At 37.0% G+C, this 18,820-nt stretch overlaps 1 protein-coding gene across 1 annotated transcript in view; it reads right to left on the reverse strand.

Moving 5' to 3' along the window:
• Positions 1 to 968: 968 nt before the first annotated feature.
• LOC142665302 (vomeronasal type-2 receptor 26-like) overlaps positions 969 to 18,820 on the reverse strand; it is a 42,968-nt gene continuing 25,116 nt past the window's right edge. The window contains exons 5-8 of the mRNA XM_075844961.1: positions 16,381 to 17,160; positions 14,602 to 14,832; positions 12,330 to 12,453; positions 969 to 1,876 (exon numbers count right to left, since the gene is read on the reverse strand). Coding sequence (XP_075701076.1) covers positions 969 to 1,876; positions 12,330 to 12,453; positions 14,602 to 14,832; positions 16,381 to 17,160 — 2,043 coding nt within the window. The remainder of the gene's footprint in view (positions 1,877 to 12,329; positions 12,454 to 14,601; positions 14,833 to 16,380; positions 17,161 to 18,820) is intronic.

Raw genomic sequence — 18,820 nt, forward strand, 5'->3', positions numbered from 1 at the left:
TCCCGCAGGTTGCGCGCGCCCGCGAGTGCTCGACCTTAAAGGGCCAGTACACGCACATTTGCAGAATAGCTGCAATTAGCCCAGAATGCCTCTGAACTATAAATGGAACTCTGCCCTCTCAATCATTGCCTGAGCATTGTTGTGTTACCCTAGTTTGTCCTTGCAAATGGTCTCCTATGTGTTTTCCAGTTCCCAGTGTTTCCAGTTCCTGCCGTCTGTACCCTGTATCCCATGCTACCGTGCCTCTGTGCCTTCAAGAGTTGGAGTCGTGTTGTACCCTCTGCTGCATCTAATGTGTTGCACCCCGCAGTGTGGATGTCTACTGCCGGAGCCTCATCTTAGCCTGAAACCACCGCTACTGTCTACATTGCCTCAGGTACCCTTTCAGAACTATAGACTTTGCATATATACCTGTTTGGCCAGCTTCTATCCCGCTATGCGGTACGGCCCAGTGGGTCCACCCCCCACCGTGACACTGTCATTATACCGTGTAAGGGATCCACTCAACTTTGTTTCACCCTCTGTACTAAACCCATAGGTATGTCTCTGGTGGCCACTGATAAACGGGTCAGGTCACGTGACCTACTATCAGCAGCCATATTTTGGCCTCAGCGATGTACAGCAGCAGGATAACTTGAGCCCGTCCCATGCCCCATCTGCACAATTGTCATTGTTTTCGATGTTGCAGGGACTTTTTTTTCAAATTGAGCTAAGTATCGGCAATTAACTATGAATGATGTTGAAATACATCAGTCGAAATGGGGGTAAGAATGGTAGAGGGGGGTCCCAAACTAAAGTCTGGCCCAAAAGTGGGTCCCAGCCTCAGAAAGTTTGGAAACCACTGGTATATGTAATAATATTGTGATATAATAATATTTTAACAATTCTTTCAATATTTCTTAGGAGAAAGACAAACTTCTCTAGTGTTACTAATTAGAAAAACATAGTAATAGTAATTATAAAATGTTTCACATCTTGTTCTTCTCCAGAATGGTATTTCTTGAGTTTAGTTCGGGTTTCACAAGCAGAATATATAGTTTAGGAAAAAATATACAACCAAGAATGCCGGCACATGAGGTCAATATGGCGAATATCTCTACAACCACCATGTATTTTCCCTTGGTGCTTAGATAGGCCGGGATCATGGCAATCCAGACACTGCAGAACACCAGCATGCTGAAGGTGATGTACTTGGCCTCATTAAAACTGTCCGGTAATGTCCTCACCATGAAAGCCAGAACAAAGCTCACAGCTGCTAGTAACCCCATATATCCCAACATAGAGTAGAAACAGATATCTGAGCCTTGATTACACTGAATGATGATCTTCCCAGGATAGGAGTCATAGTCAAATTCTACATAAGGAGGTGACACCAATAACCAAATAACACAAATAAGAACTTGTACAGAAGAACATACAAATACCACATAATTAGAGACCTTGAGTGATACCCACTTCACCCAGATGCTTCCAGGTTTGGTTGCTTTGAATGCAATGCAGACTGTGATAGTCTTGGCCAGAAGAGAAGAGACAGCAATGGAGAAGAAAATCCCAAATGTTGTTTGTCTCAGTAAGCAGGTAATGTCCACTGGACGACCAAGGAAGAAGAAGACACAGAGGAAGCTCAACAAGATGGAGACCAGGAGGATGAAGCTCACAGTCCGGTTATTGGCTTTAACAATTGGCGTGTCCCAATTATAAATAAAGCTTCTCAATATAAACAATGTTATAACTGAACAAAATAAAGCTATTACAGAAAAAACAGAGACTATAAAGTCTTTTTCATATGATAGAAAATCATAGGTCTTGGGGATACATTTCACTTTCTTTTCATCAGGCCACTCTTCAGAGGAACACCTACGGCAGAGTTCGCTGTCTAAAATTACAAACAGAAAAAAGTTGTCAGGTTCAGTTTTAGCATAAAAATTAGTTTTTCTTTGTTTAATTCCTTAATGACGACGCTGCTATTTCCCGCATTGTGACAGATATATTTGTCATTTAGATATTTTGGGTACTACCATTGTACTCAAGAGATCAGTGGCAGGAGCAAGTCTGTTATAAACAGCCCCATTCCTGCTGCATAACTGAGATCTGGGCAGTTTACCGCTTAAATGCCACGGTCAATAGTGACCGCGACATCAGTAACTGCCCGTATGGCCATGTCGGAGGCATGTCAGATACACTGATATAAATTGATCGTTTTTTACCGCTCAGACGGTTGTGAATGTGAAGTCTGAAGAGTCCATCAAGGGTTTGACCTTCCCCCAGCTAGCATGCTTAAAGAACGATCCAAATGTCCACTCTGTGTGTATCCCACTGGTACTTGTGGTTCCACAAAGCAATGAAACTGCTTGCTGTGTACATCCTTATACTTGATGTTCTAGATCTCCAGCAACGGAGATAAAAAAGAGATAGTGTACTACCTTTGGGAAACTACAAATTCCACGAGTTTCTTCCAACTTGCAAAAACAAATATAGATAAAAGCATAAAATAAGCTCTTGTACCATGCCAAATAATACAACACGACCCTGGGTTTCGCCCTTCCGGCTTCCTCTGGGGCATATAGGTGTGTATCATACATGTGTTTAAATAGCCGCCAATCTTCTTGACATAGAAACACTCTCAATTACATATTTATATGAAATAACAAATTGTAAAAACAACATAAAATAACATATAAAAAAATAGAAATTTTCCCACGGTGAGTGCAACTATGAATGAATTGAATAATAATCTCATTATTTGTTGTTAAACTGCGCTGCGGCATAATGAGATCTAATTACATGACTCCTCTATGCTACTCAACTAGAAGCTGTGTGAATAAGATTCAACTGTGAGTGAATCTATTCAAAACATATATAAAAAACATATCAGTATAATGTCTTTTTTATGATGAACCCCATATTTCTTCCACCTATATGAATAACTGTGCTCGGTTGTATAAATCACAATAATCCACCTTATACCAATGACAATTTTGAAGTATAGGTTATTAATGTGGAGACAATATTATATGCCAATCTTACATCTTATACATTCGGGTAAAATACCCTTTTATAGTTAGACGGTGGCTACAAGAAGTTGATATAGATGTAATATAAAGCTGTGATAAATTAAGGAAAACATTTTAATTCAAAGTCCAAGTTTAATCCCAAAGGACATCATGTTTTTAAATGATAGATCCAATAGGATTCTCTTTGGCTCATTTTTTTATATATAATTTTCACCACGCCAGTGATTTTCAACAGATTCAACTTCATAGAATTTTGTACCATTAGGATTTTTATTATGAAACTTCACATAATGTGCAGATACACTACGGTCAATTTGTCCTTTCCTAATGCTATTACAATGCTCAGCTAATCGTGTTTTCAGTTTTCTAGCAGTTCTTCCCACATACATAAGTCCACACGGGCAGGCCAGCATGTGTACGACTCCTCTAGTATCACAGGGAATAACATTTTCAATGTTAAATTCTTTTGTCATGTTGGAATTAGTAAATGTTTTGAATACGCCTTTCACTTTGTTGTAGTCAACTTCTTTACATGCCTTGCATTTATTACAGGAAAAAAACGTTTTGCAGAAATAACTGCTCCCTTGCTAGATTTTATATAGATATATGTTAATGTGTCCTTAATGTTTCTAGCTCTACGATAAACGACAATCGGGTCTGATGGTAACAATGGTCCTAATACAGGATCACTTTTTATAATATGCCCCTGAAGAGAAAGAAGTAATAAAAGGTACACGCATAAATTCTCCCTTTCTTTTATTTGCTTTTTTCTGGGTAACATGATTACAGTACGGGACAGTTGTCCCGCAGCGAGGCAGGGACTCCTAGCATCCTACATATCTATGATGCTAGGAGCCCGGCTCCCTGCAGTGTGTTCGGTCCGGGATTTGCAGTCGAAAATACATTCCGTCCTTTACGGACGTAACATCGTCGTGTGAATCCAGCCTTAGGGCATGTTCACACATGGCAGAGATTTTCCGCTGCAAATGTTGGTGCAGATTTGGGGCAATTACACAACGAATCTGCAGCAACATTTGCAGATTTGACAGGTAATTCAGACGTTGCAGAAAACACAGCGGACTTGCCACATATTTCAGTTTTTGCATTGCAAAGGCTGAAATCCGCAGTGAAATTCTGCTTCTTCTCTGCAACAGACAGTGCATGCTTCGGAGGGAAAAATCTGCACCGCAGCCTATGGTCCACAGCAGAGTTTTCCGCAAAATCTGAACTAACCCTTCCTAAAAATATATTGAAACAACTGTAAAAAACGGCCGCAGGAGAATTCCACTGCGGACTGTCTGCAGCGGAATTCCACAGCAATTCCGCCACGTCTGGCCGTGCCCTAATTCCTTTCCTTGAGACATGATTGGATAATATCAGACTGAATGTGAAAATCTGTTGAATTGGTGCAGTTCTTTTTTACTCTTTTAAAATGTCCTTTAGAGATATTATTAAGCCATGGTTTATAATGGCAGATAGTGTATTCAATATAACTATTGCAATCCGTTTAAAAAAAAATAAAAAAATTGTACTCAATATATTTCCGTCTATAAAGACTTCTTAATCCCCAAAAATGTTATAGCAATGTTCCGAAGCAAATTTTTGATTTTTAGTATTTCTATTCATATATTTGATAAATGACACGAAACTATCCTCACTTCCTTCCCAAATGATGAAAATATTGTCTACATAGCATTTGTATGTTCTAATAGACTTTAAAAATACATTTTTATTTAAACATATATCATCAACTTCCCAAACTGTGAGATATAAATTGGCATAACTGGGAGTGAATCTAGCTCCCATCGCCGTGCCTGCAATCTGAAGTAATATTGAGAATTATACCAAAAGTAAAAAATTTTCCAGACCAAATTTTATTAATTTTAAGATTAAATCTTTTTGTTCTATTTGCATCTCAATATCTGCATTAAATATATAATGTATTGCGTCTATATCCAAATTATGTGGTATGCAAGTGTATAAGGACTGTACGTCACATGTGCAGAGGATGGTTTTGTCAGTAACATTTAAGTCCTATAATTAATTTATGAGATGAGTAGAATCTCTAAGGTACGACCTACCATTTATTATGAACTTCTGTACAAATAAATGAATATATTCAGATATGCGACTTAGTACGGAATCTATCCCTGCCACAATTGGGTGTCCTGGTTGATGTGTTTTGTTTTTATGTACTTTGGGTAAATAATATGTCACCGGCGCTTTGGGATATTTAACCCCTTCACGCCGCAGCCCTTTTTCAGATTTTCATTTTGGTTTTTCCTCCTCACATTCCAAAAGCCATACCTTCGTTATTTTTCCATCAATATAGTCCTATGAGGGCTTGGTTTTTGCGGGGCAAGTTTTATTTTTTCGTAGCACCATTTATTGTGCCATATAATGTACTAGGAAACGGGAAAAAGAACTTATTTGTGGGGCAGGAAATGAAAAAAACAGCGATTCCTCCATTGTTTTTTGCTCGTCGTTTTTACGGAATTTACTGTGCAATTAAAACATGTTAACTTTATTCTGCGGGTCAATACGAATACGGCGATACCAAATATATATAGTTTCTTCTATATTTTACTACTTTTTCAATTAAAAACCTTAGTGTAAAAAAGAAAATTTATTTTGTGTCGCCAAATTCCGAGAGCCATAACTTTTCTATTTTTCTGTCGATTAAGCGGACTGAGGGCTTATTTTTTGTGAGATGAGCTGTAGTTTTTAATAATACAATTTTGGTGTACATGCAATGTTTTGATCACTTTTTATTTCATTTTTGCAGGAGATGAGGTGACCAAAAACTAGAGATTCTTGCGTTTACTTTTTTTTTTTTTTTTTTACGGCGTTCACAGTGTGGGTTAAATAATGATATATTGTAATAGTTCAGACTTTTACAGACGCGGCAATACCAGTTATGTTTATTTATTGATTTTGTTACTATGCACTAAGGGGAAAATGGGAAAAAATTTTTTTTAACTTTTACATTTTTTTTTTACATCAAAAAATAACTTTATTAAACTCATTTTTACTTTTTTTATTAGTCCCCCTAGGGGACTTCAACCAGCGATCATTAGATCGCTTGTACGATATACTGCAATACTAATGTATTGCAGTATATCATGATTCTGACAGGCCGGAGGCAGCGCTTAATAGGTGCACAAAGATGACAGACCTGGGGACCTTCATTAGGCCCCCAGGCAGCCATAGCAACCATCTCCCCCCTGCGATTGCATTGTGGGGGGCACGATGAGGTGTTAGAGGGGGTTGCCCCCACTTTCTAACGATTTCAATGCTGTGGTCGCTATTGACTGCGGCATTTAACGAGTTAAATGAGCGGGATAGCGCTCGAGCGCGATGCCGCGTGTTACTCTGAAGTGTCGGCTGTACTGGCATCGTATGGAGCAGGTTCACTCCGTGAGCCCGTTCCATACTTTGCCTACCCGACTTTGGCGTATGGATACGCCAAATGTTGGGAAGGGGTTAATGTTCAAGTATTCAAATTATTTTTTATTTAATATCCCTAAACTATTAGCCTCTGTTAAGAGACAATTTAGTTGTTTTTTTATATATTTCCACTGGATTGTTCTTTAATTTTTTTTAATGTATTTTCATCTGATAATAACCTCATCATCTCAGAATTGTAATCTTTCAAATTTAATATAACTGATTTTATAATTATATTTTTATCTTTTTTTTAAGTGCCATTTTCTCATCAAAGGTAAGATTTTTTTCTCTTATATTCTTCCATCATGTGCTATCTAATTTATTAAGTATAATTTTTTTTAAAGTCTATATATAATAATTATTACCATTAATCGGCATAAATGCAGATTTTTCTCTTAAACTTGTGTGACAAAAAGGATCTATTTGATCTGCAATGGCTGTAATACCCTCTTTTTGTCCTATATCTTTATTTGTTTGTATAGAATTTTTTTTATTTTTTATGTTCAACTATGTACATTTACAAAAGTGTTACATTTATTAAGGCATTGAGTGGGAGCGAATTTAATCCCTTTATTCAGGACTTTGTAATGTGCCTCTGTTAATATTTTGTCACTTGGATTAAAGACACCCGGTGTATTTAAACTTCCTCCGATTTTTTTTTCAGGGGCATATTGTTTTCCATCTTTTTTCCTTCTTTGTCTTCTAATTTTCTTTTTCCGGATGTGACCCTGTTTTTTATCTTAATATTCTCTTTGGATAAGCTTAATTTCTGTGATTTCATTAATTGGTGGGGAATTTTTTTTATTTATCATTATGATTTCTATCCTCTAAAGGTGGAAAAAAAATTCTTGCTGGCGGTGGTGGAGAAAATTGGGGTTAATCCACAAATCTGTGGTCATTATAAAATCACTGTTTGACAGGAGCATAGATTCTAGAATGATAGGGGCACCATGGTGATAGCCTCCTTGCGATCTCTCAAAATGCCCATATCGCTGTATATTTTCAAAATTCTGATTATATGGACGTCGGTCCAAATGCCAGTCAGACCTTCGTCTAGGACTATAATCATACTGACTGGAATTATTATACCTATTCCAGTTTCTCCTTTAGTTGGATTTTGCATGTTTGTAAGGATAGTCATACCCCTGTTTAGGGACATTAGCTGTTGCTGTACCTCTTTGCCCTTCATATAAGCTTGTGGCATCTCATAATGTATTTTTGTTTTGTGCCATTTATAGACTGTTTTATTAGTGTAATCACTTTAAATTTTTGCATATTTTTTATGTTTCTTAGTTCTTATGTCATTTTCTACCTTTTTTATTTTTTTTCTGACATAAACCGGATAACTCTTCATAGTCATCTAGATTTTCAAAAGGTTTTAATTTAATTAGATATTCTTCCATTTTTTTCATTCAATATTCGTAATTTCTTTTTATATTGATAATAAACTGTATTCCTTTAAAGGAACTTTGGTTTAGAAAATCCTCCCACATAGCTAGATCTTCAGAATTATTATCACCATTTAGCTGAGGCTGCCAACGAAGGCCCTCAGGAATCATATTTTCACTAAGTAATTTCTCCAGGGACACTTTTATAGATGTACATACATGTATTCGTTCGTTGAACATGAAAAAAAAAATTCTATACAAACAAATAAAGAAATAGGACAAAAAGAGGATATTACACTCATTGCAGATCAAATAGATCCTTTTTGTCACACGAGTTTGAGAGAAAAATCTGCATTTATGCCGATTATTGGTAATAATCATTATATGAGGACTTAAATGTTACTGACAAAATCATCCTCTGCACATGTGACGTACAGTCCTTATACACTTGCATAAAAACATAATTTGGGTATAGATGCAATACAACATAAATTTAAATCAGATATTGAGATGCAAATAGAACAAAAAGATTTCATCTTAAAATTGATAAAAATAGCTTTTGGTATAATTCTCAATATTACTTCAGATTCTAGGCACGGCGATGGAAGCTAAATCCACTCCCAGTTATGCCAATTTATATCTAACAGTTTGGGAAGATGATCAAATATATTAAAATAAAAATTTATTTTTAAAGTCTATTAGAACATACAAACGCTATGTAGACAATATTTTCATCATTTGGGAAGGAAGTGAGAATAGTTTAGTGTCATTTATCAAATATATGAATAGAGATACTAAAAAACTAAAATTTACTTCGGAACATTGCTATAAAAAAAATTGTTTTTGGGATTTGGAAGTCTTTATAGAAGGAAATAAATTGAGTACAACATTTTTAAGAAAAACAAAACGGATTGCAATAGTTATATCGAATACACTAGCTGCCATTCTAAACCATGGCTTAATAATATCCCTGAAGGACAGTTTAAAAGAATAAAAAAGAACTGCACCAATTCAACAGATTTTCACATTCAGTCTGATATTATCCGATCACGTCTCAAGGAAAGGAATTATAGTCCTGAAATTGTCAATTCTGCATTACAAGGGATTGAAGAGAAACTTGATTGCCATAGGGGAGAATCAAATACCCAGAAAAAAAGCAAATAAAAGAAAGGGAGAATTTATGCGTGTACCTTTTATTACTTCTTTCTCTTCAGGGGCATATTATAAAAAGTGATCCTGTATTAGGACCATTGTTACCATCAGACCCGATTGTCATTTATCGTAGAGCTAGAAACATTAAGGACACATTAACATGTATCTATATAAAATCTAGCAAGGGAGCTATTATTTCTGCAAAAGGTTTTTTTCCTGTAATAAATGCAAGGCATGTAAAGAAGTTGGCTACAACAAAGTGAAAGGTGTATTAAAAATATTTATTAATTCCAACATGACAAAAGAATTTAACATTGAAAATGTTATTACCTGTGACACTAGAGGAGTCGTACACATGCTGGCCTGCCCGTGTGGACTTATGTATGTGGGATGAACTGCTAGAAAACTGAAAACACGATTAGCTGAGCATTGTAATAACATTAGGAAAGGACAAATTGACCGTAGTGTATCTGCACATTATGTGAAGTTTCATAATAAAAATCCCAATGGTACAAAATTCTATGAAGTTGAATCTGTTGAAAATCACTGGCGTGGTGAAAATTATATATAAAAAAATGAGCCAAAGAGAATCCTATTGGATCTATCATTTAAGAACATGATGTCCTTTGGGATTAAACTTTGAATTAAAATGTTTTCCTTAATTTATCACAGCTTTATATTACATCTACATCAACTTCTTGTAGCCACGTCTAACTATAAAAGGGTATTTTACCCGAATGTATAAGATGTAAGATCGGCATATAATATTGTCTCCACATTAATAACCTATACTTCAAAATTGTCATTGGTATAAGGTGGATTATTGTGATTTATACAACCGAGCACAGTTATTCATATAGGTGGAAGAAATATGGGGTTCATCATAAAAAATACATTATACTGATATGTTTTTTATATATGTTTTGGATAGATTCACTCACAGTTGAATCTTATTCACACAGCTTCTAGTTGAGTAGCATAGAGGAGTCATGTAATTAGATCTCATTATGCCGCAGCACAGTTTAACAACAAATAATGAGATTATTATTCAGTTCATTCATAGCTGCACTCACCGCGGGAAAATGTCTATTTTTTCTATGTTATTTTATGTTGTTTTTACAATTTGTTATTATATATATATATATATATATATATATATATATATATATAATAGCAAATTGTAGAAACAACATAAAATAACATAAAAAATAGAAATATTCCAACAGTGAGTGCAGCTATATATATATATATATATATATATATACACATATATATATATATATATATATATATATATGATATATATATATGTGTATGTATTTATTTATATATATATATATATATATATATATATATATATATATATATATATATATGTAATTTAAAATGTTTGTATGTCAAGAAGATTGGCGGCTATTTAAACACATTTATAGCACACACCTATATGCCCCAGAGGAAGCCGGAAGGGCGAAACCCAGGGTCGTGTTGCATTATTTGGCGTGCTACAGGAGCTTATCTTATGCTTTTATCTATGTCTGTTTTTGTAAGTATGGAATAAACTCGTGGGATTTGTAGTTTCCCAAAGGTAGTGCACTATCTCCTTTTTCTCCCTCGCTGGAGATCTAGAACATCAAGTATAAGGATATACACAGAAAGCAGTTGCATTGCTGTGTGGAACCACAAGTACCAGCGAGATACACACACCGGTCTAAATTTGGATCGTTTTTCCTGCATGCTAGCTGGGGAAAGGTCAAACCCTTGATGGACACTTCAGACTTTACATCCACAACCGTCTGAGCGGTAAAAAAACCGATCAATTTGTCTCTGTTTTCTGTGGTATTGAGGATTTCACCTCTTTTTTAACTGCTCCGGTGGTTCATCTCCTTGTTGAGATGTTTTAGTGAGTAGAGAGCTGAGTAATATATTTGGTTATATTAGATACACTTATATGCAATAATGCTTTGAAATACTATATTTTTTTCCTTAAAATTGATTGGATTCCTTTAACTCCTTCCTGATATTCATCCATTTATATACGGCGGAGGTCAGGTAGGGGCGTATGGAGTGAGCTCACGGGCTGAGCCGGCTCCATAGAACGAGCGTGTCGGCTGTATCTTACAACTGACATTTTAGATTGTAAAAAGTATTTAAAAATGATTGTTTGTACCCCTAAATGGTACAAATAAAAACTACAGCTTACCCTGCAAAAAATAAGCCGATACATCACTCAGACGACGGAAAAATAAAAAAGTTATAGCTCTCAAAATATGGCGGCAAAAAACAAATGTTATTTTTAAACATTTTTTTCCTTGTAAAAGTAGTAGAAAAAAAAAACTATATAAATTTGTTATCACTGTAATCATATTGACCGGCAGAATAAAGTTAACATGGCAAAAAATGGAAGAATAGCTGTATTTTTTTTTCTTATTCAACCTTACAAATATTTTTTTTTCCAGTGTCCCAGTACATTATATGGTACAGTAAGTGGTGTCATGAAAAACTTCAACTCATCCCGCAAAAAACAAGCCATTATACGGCTATATTGATGGGGGGAAAAGTCTGGCTTTTGGAAGGTGGGAAGAAAAAAACGAAAATTAAAAACCGAAAATAACTGTGAATGAAGCGGGTTAAAAATATGTAGATTACCGTAAAAAAACAAGCTACATATTAGGTACCGTCCTAATTGTAATGACTCGTAGAACAAACATAACTTATTATTGACACTGCATGGCTCATGGCGTAAAAAAACCCAATGGTGGAATTGCTGTTTCCTTTGCTTTCGATACTCAACACAAATAATAAAAGCTAATCAATAAATTCTATGTACCCCAAAACAATACCAATAGGAACTGCTGACTTTTTGCCATTAAACATGTTGTGCAAAAGTACTAAAACATGAAATAGACTGTTCATATTTATTATTGCCGACTTGTAGCGTAAAGTTAACGTTAGTTTTACCGCACAGTAAAGGGTAAAAAAAACAAACCATCAACATATAAACAGTGGCAGAATTGCTGTTTTTTTGCATTCCTTTCCAAACATTAATGATAGCGAATCAATTAATTAAATGTACTCAGTATGATGCCATTGAAAAATAAAACTCATCCAGCAAAAAACAAGCCCATATACCGCTACATAGATGGAAAAATACAAAAAGTTATGGTTCATTAATTGTGAGGAGGAAAAAAAATTAAATAAAATGGTTTAGTTATTAAAGCACAACAGGCCTGGTCCTTAAGGGGTTAATGTACAATATTGAAAATTTAGCACCAACTACAACTTATTTCCTATCTATATGCAGGGAATATGCAGGTTCATCTATTCTTACCTGTTATATTCGACACTTCCTCCTCAGAACATGGGACACAGTTATAGCAGCAGACGTGATATCCTCCGTTAGAAATTTTCCTGTATCCTGGAGAACATCGGTCATTACACCGGGACACCGGCATCTGTCACACACAATACAATATGCACAGTAACATGGAATATTTAATAAACTTGTTGTAGACTTTTATTTTTCATCCACTCTATATTTCTATATCACTTAATAAAGAATCTTAATCTCATCCCACACATGTATACCATATTTATGTCAGGTTGTCACGTACTTTTTTTATACATATACTAGTAACAATGCCCATCGTGTGAAAAACATACAACAGGCTTTAGAAAAATCTGCCCCTAATATGCCATCACCTGCCACTTGTATGCCATCACTGTATCCTGTATGCCATCCCTGTATCCTGTATGACACCACTCTGTCCCAGGGGCGTAGCTAAAGGCTCATGGGCCCTGGTGCAAGAATTCAGCTTGGGCCCCCCTATCCTTCTCCAACACCACTAGACCCCTGTGCACGCCTATGCCTAACCGCCTTGCCCGACCAACGCCATGAATGCCTCCACAGTATAATGCTCCCCATAGCTACCCACACACAGTATAATTCCCCCCATAGCTGCCCCCACAATATAATGCCCCCCATAGTTACCCACAAACAGTATAATGCCCCAAATAGCTGCCCAAACACAGTATAATGCCACCATAGCTGCCACCATACAGTATAATGCCCCCATAGCTGTCCACACACAGTGTAATGCCCCCATAATTGCCCCATACACTATAATGCCCCCATAGCTGCTCCATACAGTATAATGTCCCCCATACAGTATAATGTCCCCATAGCTGCCCCATATACTACAATACCCAACAATACTAATGTATTGCAGTATATTATCATTTTTACAGGCTCCTTTTAAGTCATGCCAAAGACAAGGCTTAGCAGGAGATGAAGAAAGGCAGCCCTGGGGACCTGCATTAGGCCCCTGGACTGCCATAAAAATCTCGCTTTTTGGGGGAGGGAAATGAGTTGTCAGAGTGGGGTGCCCCCCCCTGTTTCTATCACCTTAGATGCTGCAATCATGCTTGATCACAGCATCTAATGGGTTAAACTGCCAGGAACAGCGTGATCCCTGTTCCTGGCCATTAGGCCCGGGTGTCAGCTGTATAACACTGCTGACACCCGCTGCGTATGGAGCGGGCTCAGCGGGTGAGCTCACTTCAATTATCACCACCCCAACCACGACACAACAGTATGTTATGGTGCGAGAACAGGTTAAAGGACAATGCATCATATGTATTATACAAGCCATCAAAACCGCTACTGTTCAAGACTCCTAGTACACCTAAAAAATATTAAACACAACTATTTATAAAAAACATTAAAAAGTAAAAGAAAACCTAATATTATTTATTATATAAAATAATGTAAACAATAAAGAAGTAAAAAGTTTTGTATCCACCACATTTATAAAGATGCAAACTGTTAAAATATAGCGTAAAAATCCTGAACGGTGAACATCACAAAAGAATGAAATAAAAAAATTACAGAATTGATGTTTTTTTGGTCACTTTGCCTGCCCAAAAATTTTATAAAATTGATCAAAAATACGTATGAACCCCAAAATGGTACCTATAAGAAAATTACACTCAACCACAGAAAATAAGCCCTTATACTGCTCCATTGATGGAAAAATAAAAAAGGATTTTTTTCTACAAATTGTTTTTATTTTGTAAAAGTAATAAAACATTTAAAAAAAAAAAGTATATACATTTGGTATCGCCATAATAATACTGACCTGCATAATTAAATTAACATGTAATTTTGCTACACGGGGTACGCCTTAAAATTAAACCCTATAAAGACTATGCCAGTGTTTTACAATAAGTACAAAAAGACAATAAATGGTACCATTAAAAACTACAACTCGTCCCACAAAATGTTGACAGAAAAATTAAAACGTTATAACTTTGAATGGCAAAGAAGGAAAACTGAAAATGGAAAAAAAACTGTCTGCGGCACCAAGGGGTTAAAACTCCTGACTTTTACTAATTATATTTGTAATTTAGTTGTGGATGTTTGCGCTCATAAATCATATATTGTCCTACTGGAGTTCACATATAATCCAACAAGGGCTGCCGAACTTTCAGCTTCTCTCAACAATAACAGAAAAATGATTATTTTTCTCTAATGTTGAGATTTTCCTCATGTTATTTTGTATCTTGTCTATATCTCACATGTAATGTATTTAATATCCACTTACTCTGCCATTTTTCCATCTGATTTTTCCTGGGTCAGTAATGAGGACCATGTCTTCTTCTGGTGAATCTTTAAAGTTTGCCAAGGTTACTTGTGTATCATTGTCTGTCTTATTGTCTGGTTTCATGAACAGGTTTACCAAGGTCCACTCAGAAGGCACTTCACCTCTCTCATTAAAGAAGATAGTCTCTCCATTGGGATCTGTGTAGTGAATTTTTTTCATAAACTTTTGCAACTGTCAAAAAGTGATAAAGATGATGTAGCAACAATAGAATATTATTATGTAACAGTAGCAATTATCAATGAAAATATACAACCCCCAACTCAAAGCAACCTCCTACCCCTCCAGATGTTAGGTACTACGTTGTAATTTATTGAAACTCTAGTCCATCAAACCAAGTAGTGTAAGGTATGGGAATGTTCAAAATTTCTGTTATTTAAGGTCTGGTGGCTTTTAGGATTACTCTACTTCTGTAAAACATTTTAGTTACAAAGTATGACTTTTTGTCTTTTTCATGAAAAATTATGTTTTTCGACCCGAATTTCAGCAGCAGATATTCCCAAAGTATTAGAATTAGTATTAGGCAGTTTTGATTATAACACGGTGACTCCTTTCAGAATATATGTAGATTGGGTTTTCTCATGTGTTTGGGGGCATGGTTTCAATTTATAATAGATCTAGGTGTTTTATTGTCTGTTACAACATCACAACTTGTGACATTAAGTGATATAGTACACTGTATATATAGTAAGAAATACTCTTTGTCAGAATCAACTTTGCTGGGGTTATAGGACAATGTGTTTGCATCCACATCCAAAACATCCAACATCTCAGTTTGGGGGCTTCTGTCTCCCTGCTTCAAAACCCGCATTTTAGCATCATTTTTCCCCACAGACTTTGTCACTCAGCTCTCACACAGATTGCTTCTATAAAGAACTGCACACCCGATGCTTAATTGTATCTGTAATATATAATATCTAGTCTGTACTGGTGAAGAGGGGGCCTACCCATCTCCCCAACCAGCAATAAAAAGTACAGTGCAAAAGTTTTAGCCAGTTCTGGAAAAATACTGCAATGTTAAAATGCTTTTGAAAAATAGAAGTGTTCATAGCTTTTTTATCAGTTAACAAGATGCAAAGTAATTGAAAATAAAATAAATGTAAATCAGATCAATATTTGATGTGACCGCACTTTGCCTTCAATACAGCATCAATTCATCTAGGTACACTTGCACACAGTTTTTGAAGGAACTCAGCAGCGAGGTATGTATAGTGCTGCTCTCTTGAATTATATATAGGAGACAGCATCTAAGTTTTTGACCCCTATAGCCCTGCCACTGGATAGTATTAGATACAGCAGCTCACTGCAGAGTATCACACACACAATAGAATCAAATACAGCAGTCCAGCAGCAGGTATTACACACAATAGGCTTAGATACAGGATCCAGCAGACAGTATTTTTATATTTACCCTTCTCTTTTCAGACTTGTCGCAACTCTTAAGGGCGTCAGGTCTGGGCAATGCGCTGGCACCCAATTTATGGTGTGAGTTATAAGTACATTTTTACTATAGTAACAGGGGTCCGTATAGTTTACTACATTTACTTAAGTAACTGTGGATAAACATGGTGTGGGGGGCCATTGGTCCCTCAGGCTATCGGGTCTTGGTTGCAATTGCGTCCGCTGCAATCCCTATAGCTACACCATATTAAGAAAGACTGCAGCAATAAATGCTCCTCCATAGAAAATACATAGAAACATTATATATACATTACTACTTACATTTTGTCGTAATTTATATGTTTCTGATTTATTCCCAACAGTTTTTATGTTGTGTAAGGCATGAGCGAGAATATACACTGACACATATGTATAGTAAAAGACTGAATCCTTCAAGAGATATGATGAAGATGGAATAGAATATGGTCCAGTGCAGTTAAAGCGTTGCTCATAATGAATACTAAGCATTTTATTTTTCTCTTGATTTTTAGTCAGACAATAAGCATGAACATACAGAATTTCTTCCAGCAGTGGGTCATTAGGATGGGAAGAGGAACTTACACTGTTAAGAAATGTATTTATTTGGGGAATTGTGTTTACTGGTATCCTGAACATTAAACTGCAGTTAATGAAATGTGAAAATTTATAGTTAAAACTTATAACACCAACCCACGACTCATGGAAAATCAGTGTAAATTTTTCCATAAGTGATAAATTTTTGTTTATAAAAATAAGATAAAGTGGATCGTAAATACCACAGATCACTATAATTCTAGTAACATATTTATTAATATCGGCCTTTATGTCAGCTAAATAATCCTGACTCAGAGTAATAATAAACTCAATGCAAATCCCATATTGGGCCATCAATTTAGTCAGATCTTTTACTTCCAAGTCACCACTTCTATTATGTGTTCTAATAATTCCAACCCAATTCCATCCAAAGAATCTCAGACACTTAACAATAGCTGCATATCGAATTTTATCATCAGGGGCAAAGCGATATAAAGTTGGATATAAGACTCTATCATCCAGGAGAGGGTCAGCAACTCCATAATTGATCTACAGGAAGAAAACATTTTATATCATAACTTCATTTCTATCAGATAATTATTTATACATCCTACAAGAAGGGTCCAGAATGGAGGTATAAAGAGGTGTAATAATAGCTGTAGAGGCAGCGCTGGGGGGCACTTTATTATATGAAATTATCCCAAATAATAATGTTTATTTATCTCTAAATTATTCCTTCATTTATTTCTAGACAGAGGATGAGGTTCACCTGTCTCCATAAACCAGAAGAAGAAAATAAATGACGAGAACAAGATACAGAACAGCGGCTGCGGAACAACAAAAACATCCTAAATACTAATGTAAAGGATCTGCCAGGCACTGCTTCGGGGTTAACTCCCAGAACTAATCAGTCAGCACCTGAGTCTACATCACTGAGACAGACACCAGCTTCCTCCACTCAGGCTGGCAGGCTTAGGAGTGGGAGAGCCTATCGCAACCTGGCCAGACTCAGCTAGCTCCCGCCCTCGGTCTATTTAAGCCTGCCCTTCCTGTCCATCTGTGCTTGTGAATCTGTCCTTGTGGTTTCCTGGCCCAGCTACAGCTCCTGCTATTTTTGATCCTGCTTCATACGGACCCCGGCTTACCGACTACTCTTCTGCTTTTCGCTTTGTACCTCGCACTCTCCTGGCTTGACTCGGCTCGTTCACTACTCTATTGCTCTCCGTGTTTCCGTGAGCAACTGCCTATTTCCCTTGCTTGTATTCCCTTGTTTGTTTGTCGTGTTTGTCATGCACTTACTGAGCGCAGGGACCGCCGCCCAGTTGTACCCCGTCGCCTAGGGCGGGTCGTTGCAAGTAGGCAGGGACAGAGTGGCGGGTAGATTAGGGCTCACTTGTCCGTTTCCCTACCCCCCACCATTACAAATTTACAAGCCCCCTGCGGTCTTTCAGAACTTCATAAATGAGATTTTGAGAAATTACCTGGGGATATTTCTTGTAGTGTACCTTGATGACATATTGGTGTTTTCCAAGGACTGGTCCTCCCACATAGAGCATGTCAGGAAGGTGCTCCAGGTCCTATGGGAAAACAAACTGTTTGCCAAAATCGAAAAATGTGTATTTGGGGTACAGGAGATTCCATTTTTGGGTCAAATCCTCACTCCTCATGAATTCCGCATGGACCCCGCCAAGGTTCAGGCGGTGGCGGAATGGGTCCAACCTGCCTCCCTGAAGGCGTTACAGTGTTTTTTGGGGTTCGCTAATTATTACAGGAGATTTATTGCTAACTTCTCGGTCATCGCTAAGCCCCTTACGGACCTCACTCGCAAAGGTGCCGATCTCCTCCACTGGCCTCCTGAGGCTGTCCGGGCTTTTGAGGCCCTTAAGAAGTGCTTTATCTCGGCCCCGGTACTGGTGCAGCCCAACCAAATGGAGCCATTTATCGTGGAAGTTGACGCATCTGAGGTGGGAGTGGGGGCTGTCTTGTCCCAGGGTACTAGGTCCCTCACCCATCTCCGCCCCTGTGCCTACTTCTCCAGGAAGTTTTCGCCAACGGAAAGTAACTATGATATTGGCAACCGCGAACTCTTAGCCATTAAATGGGCATTTGAAGAGTGGCGCCACTTCCTGGAGGGGGCTAGGCACCAGGTAACGGTCCTTACCGACCACAAGAATCTGGTTATCCTAGAATCTGCCCGGAGGCTAAACCC

The sequence above is a fragment of the Rhinoderma darwinii genome, chromosome 1 (genome assembly GCF_050947455.1).
Source record: "Rhinoderma darwinii isolate aRhiDar2 chromosome 1, aRhiDar2.hap1, whole genome shotgun sequence".
NCBI lineage: Eukaryota > Metazoa > Chordata > Amphibia > Anura > Rhinodermatidae > Rhinoderma > Rhinoderma darwinii.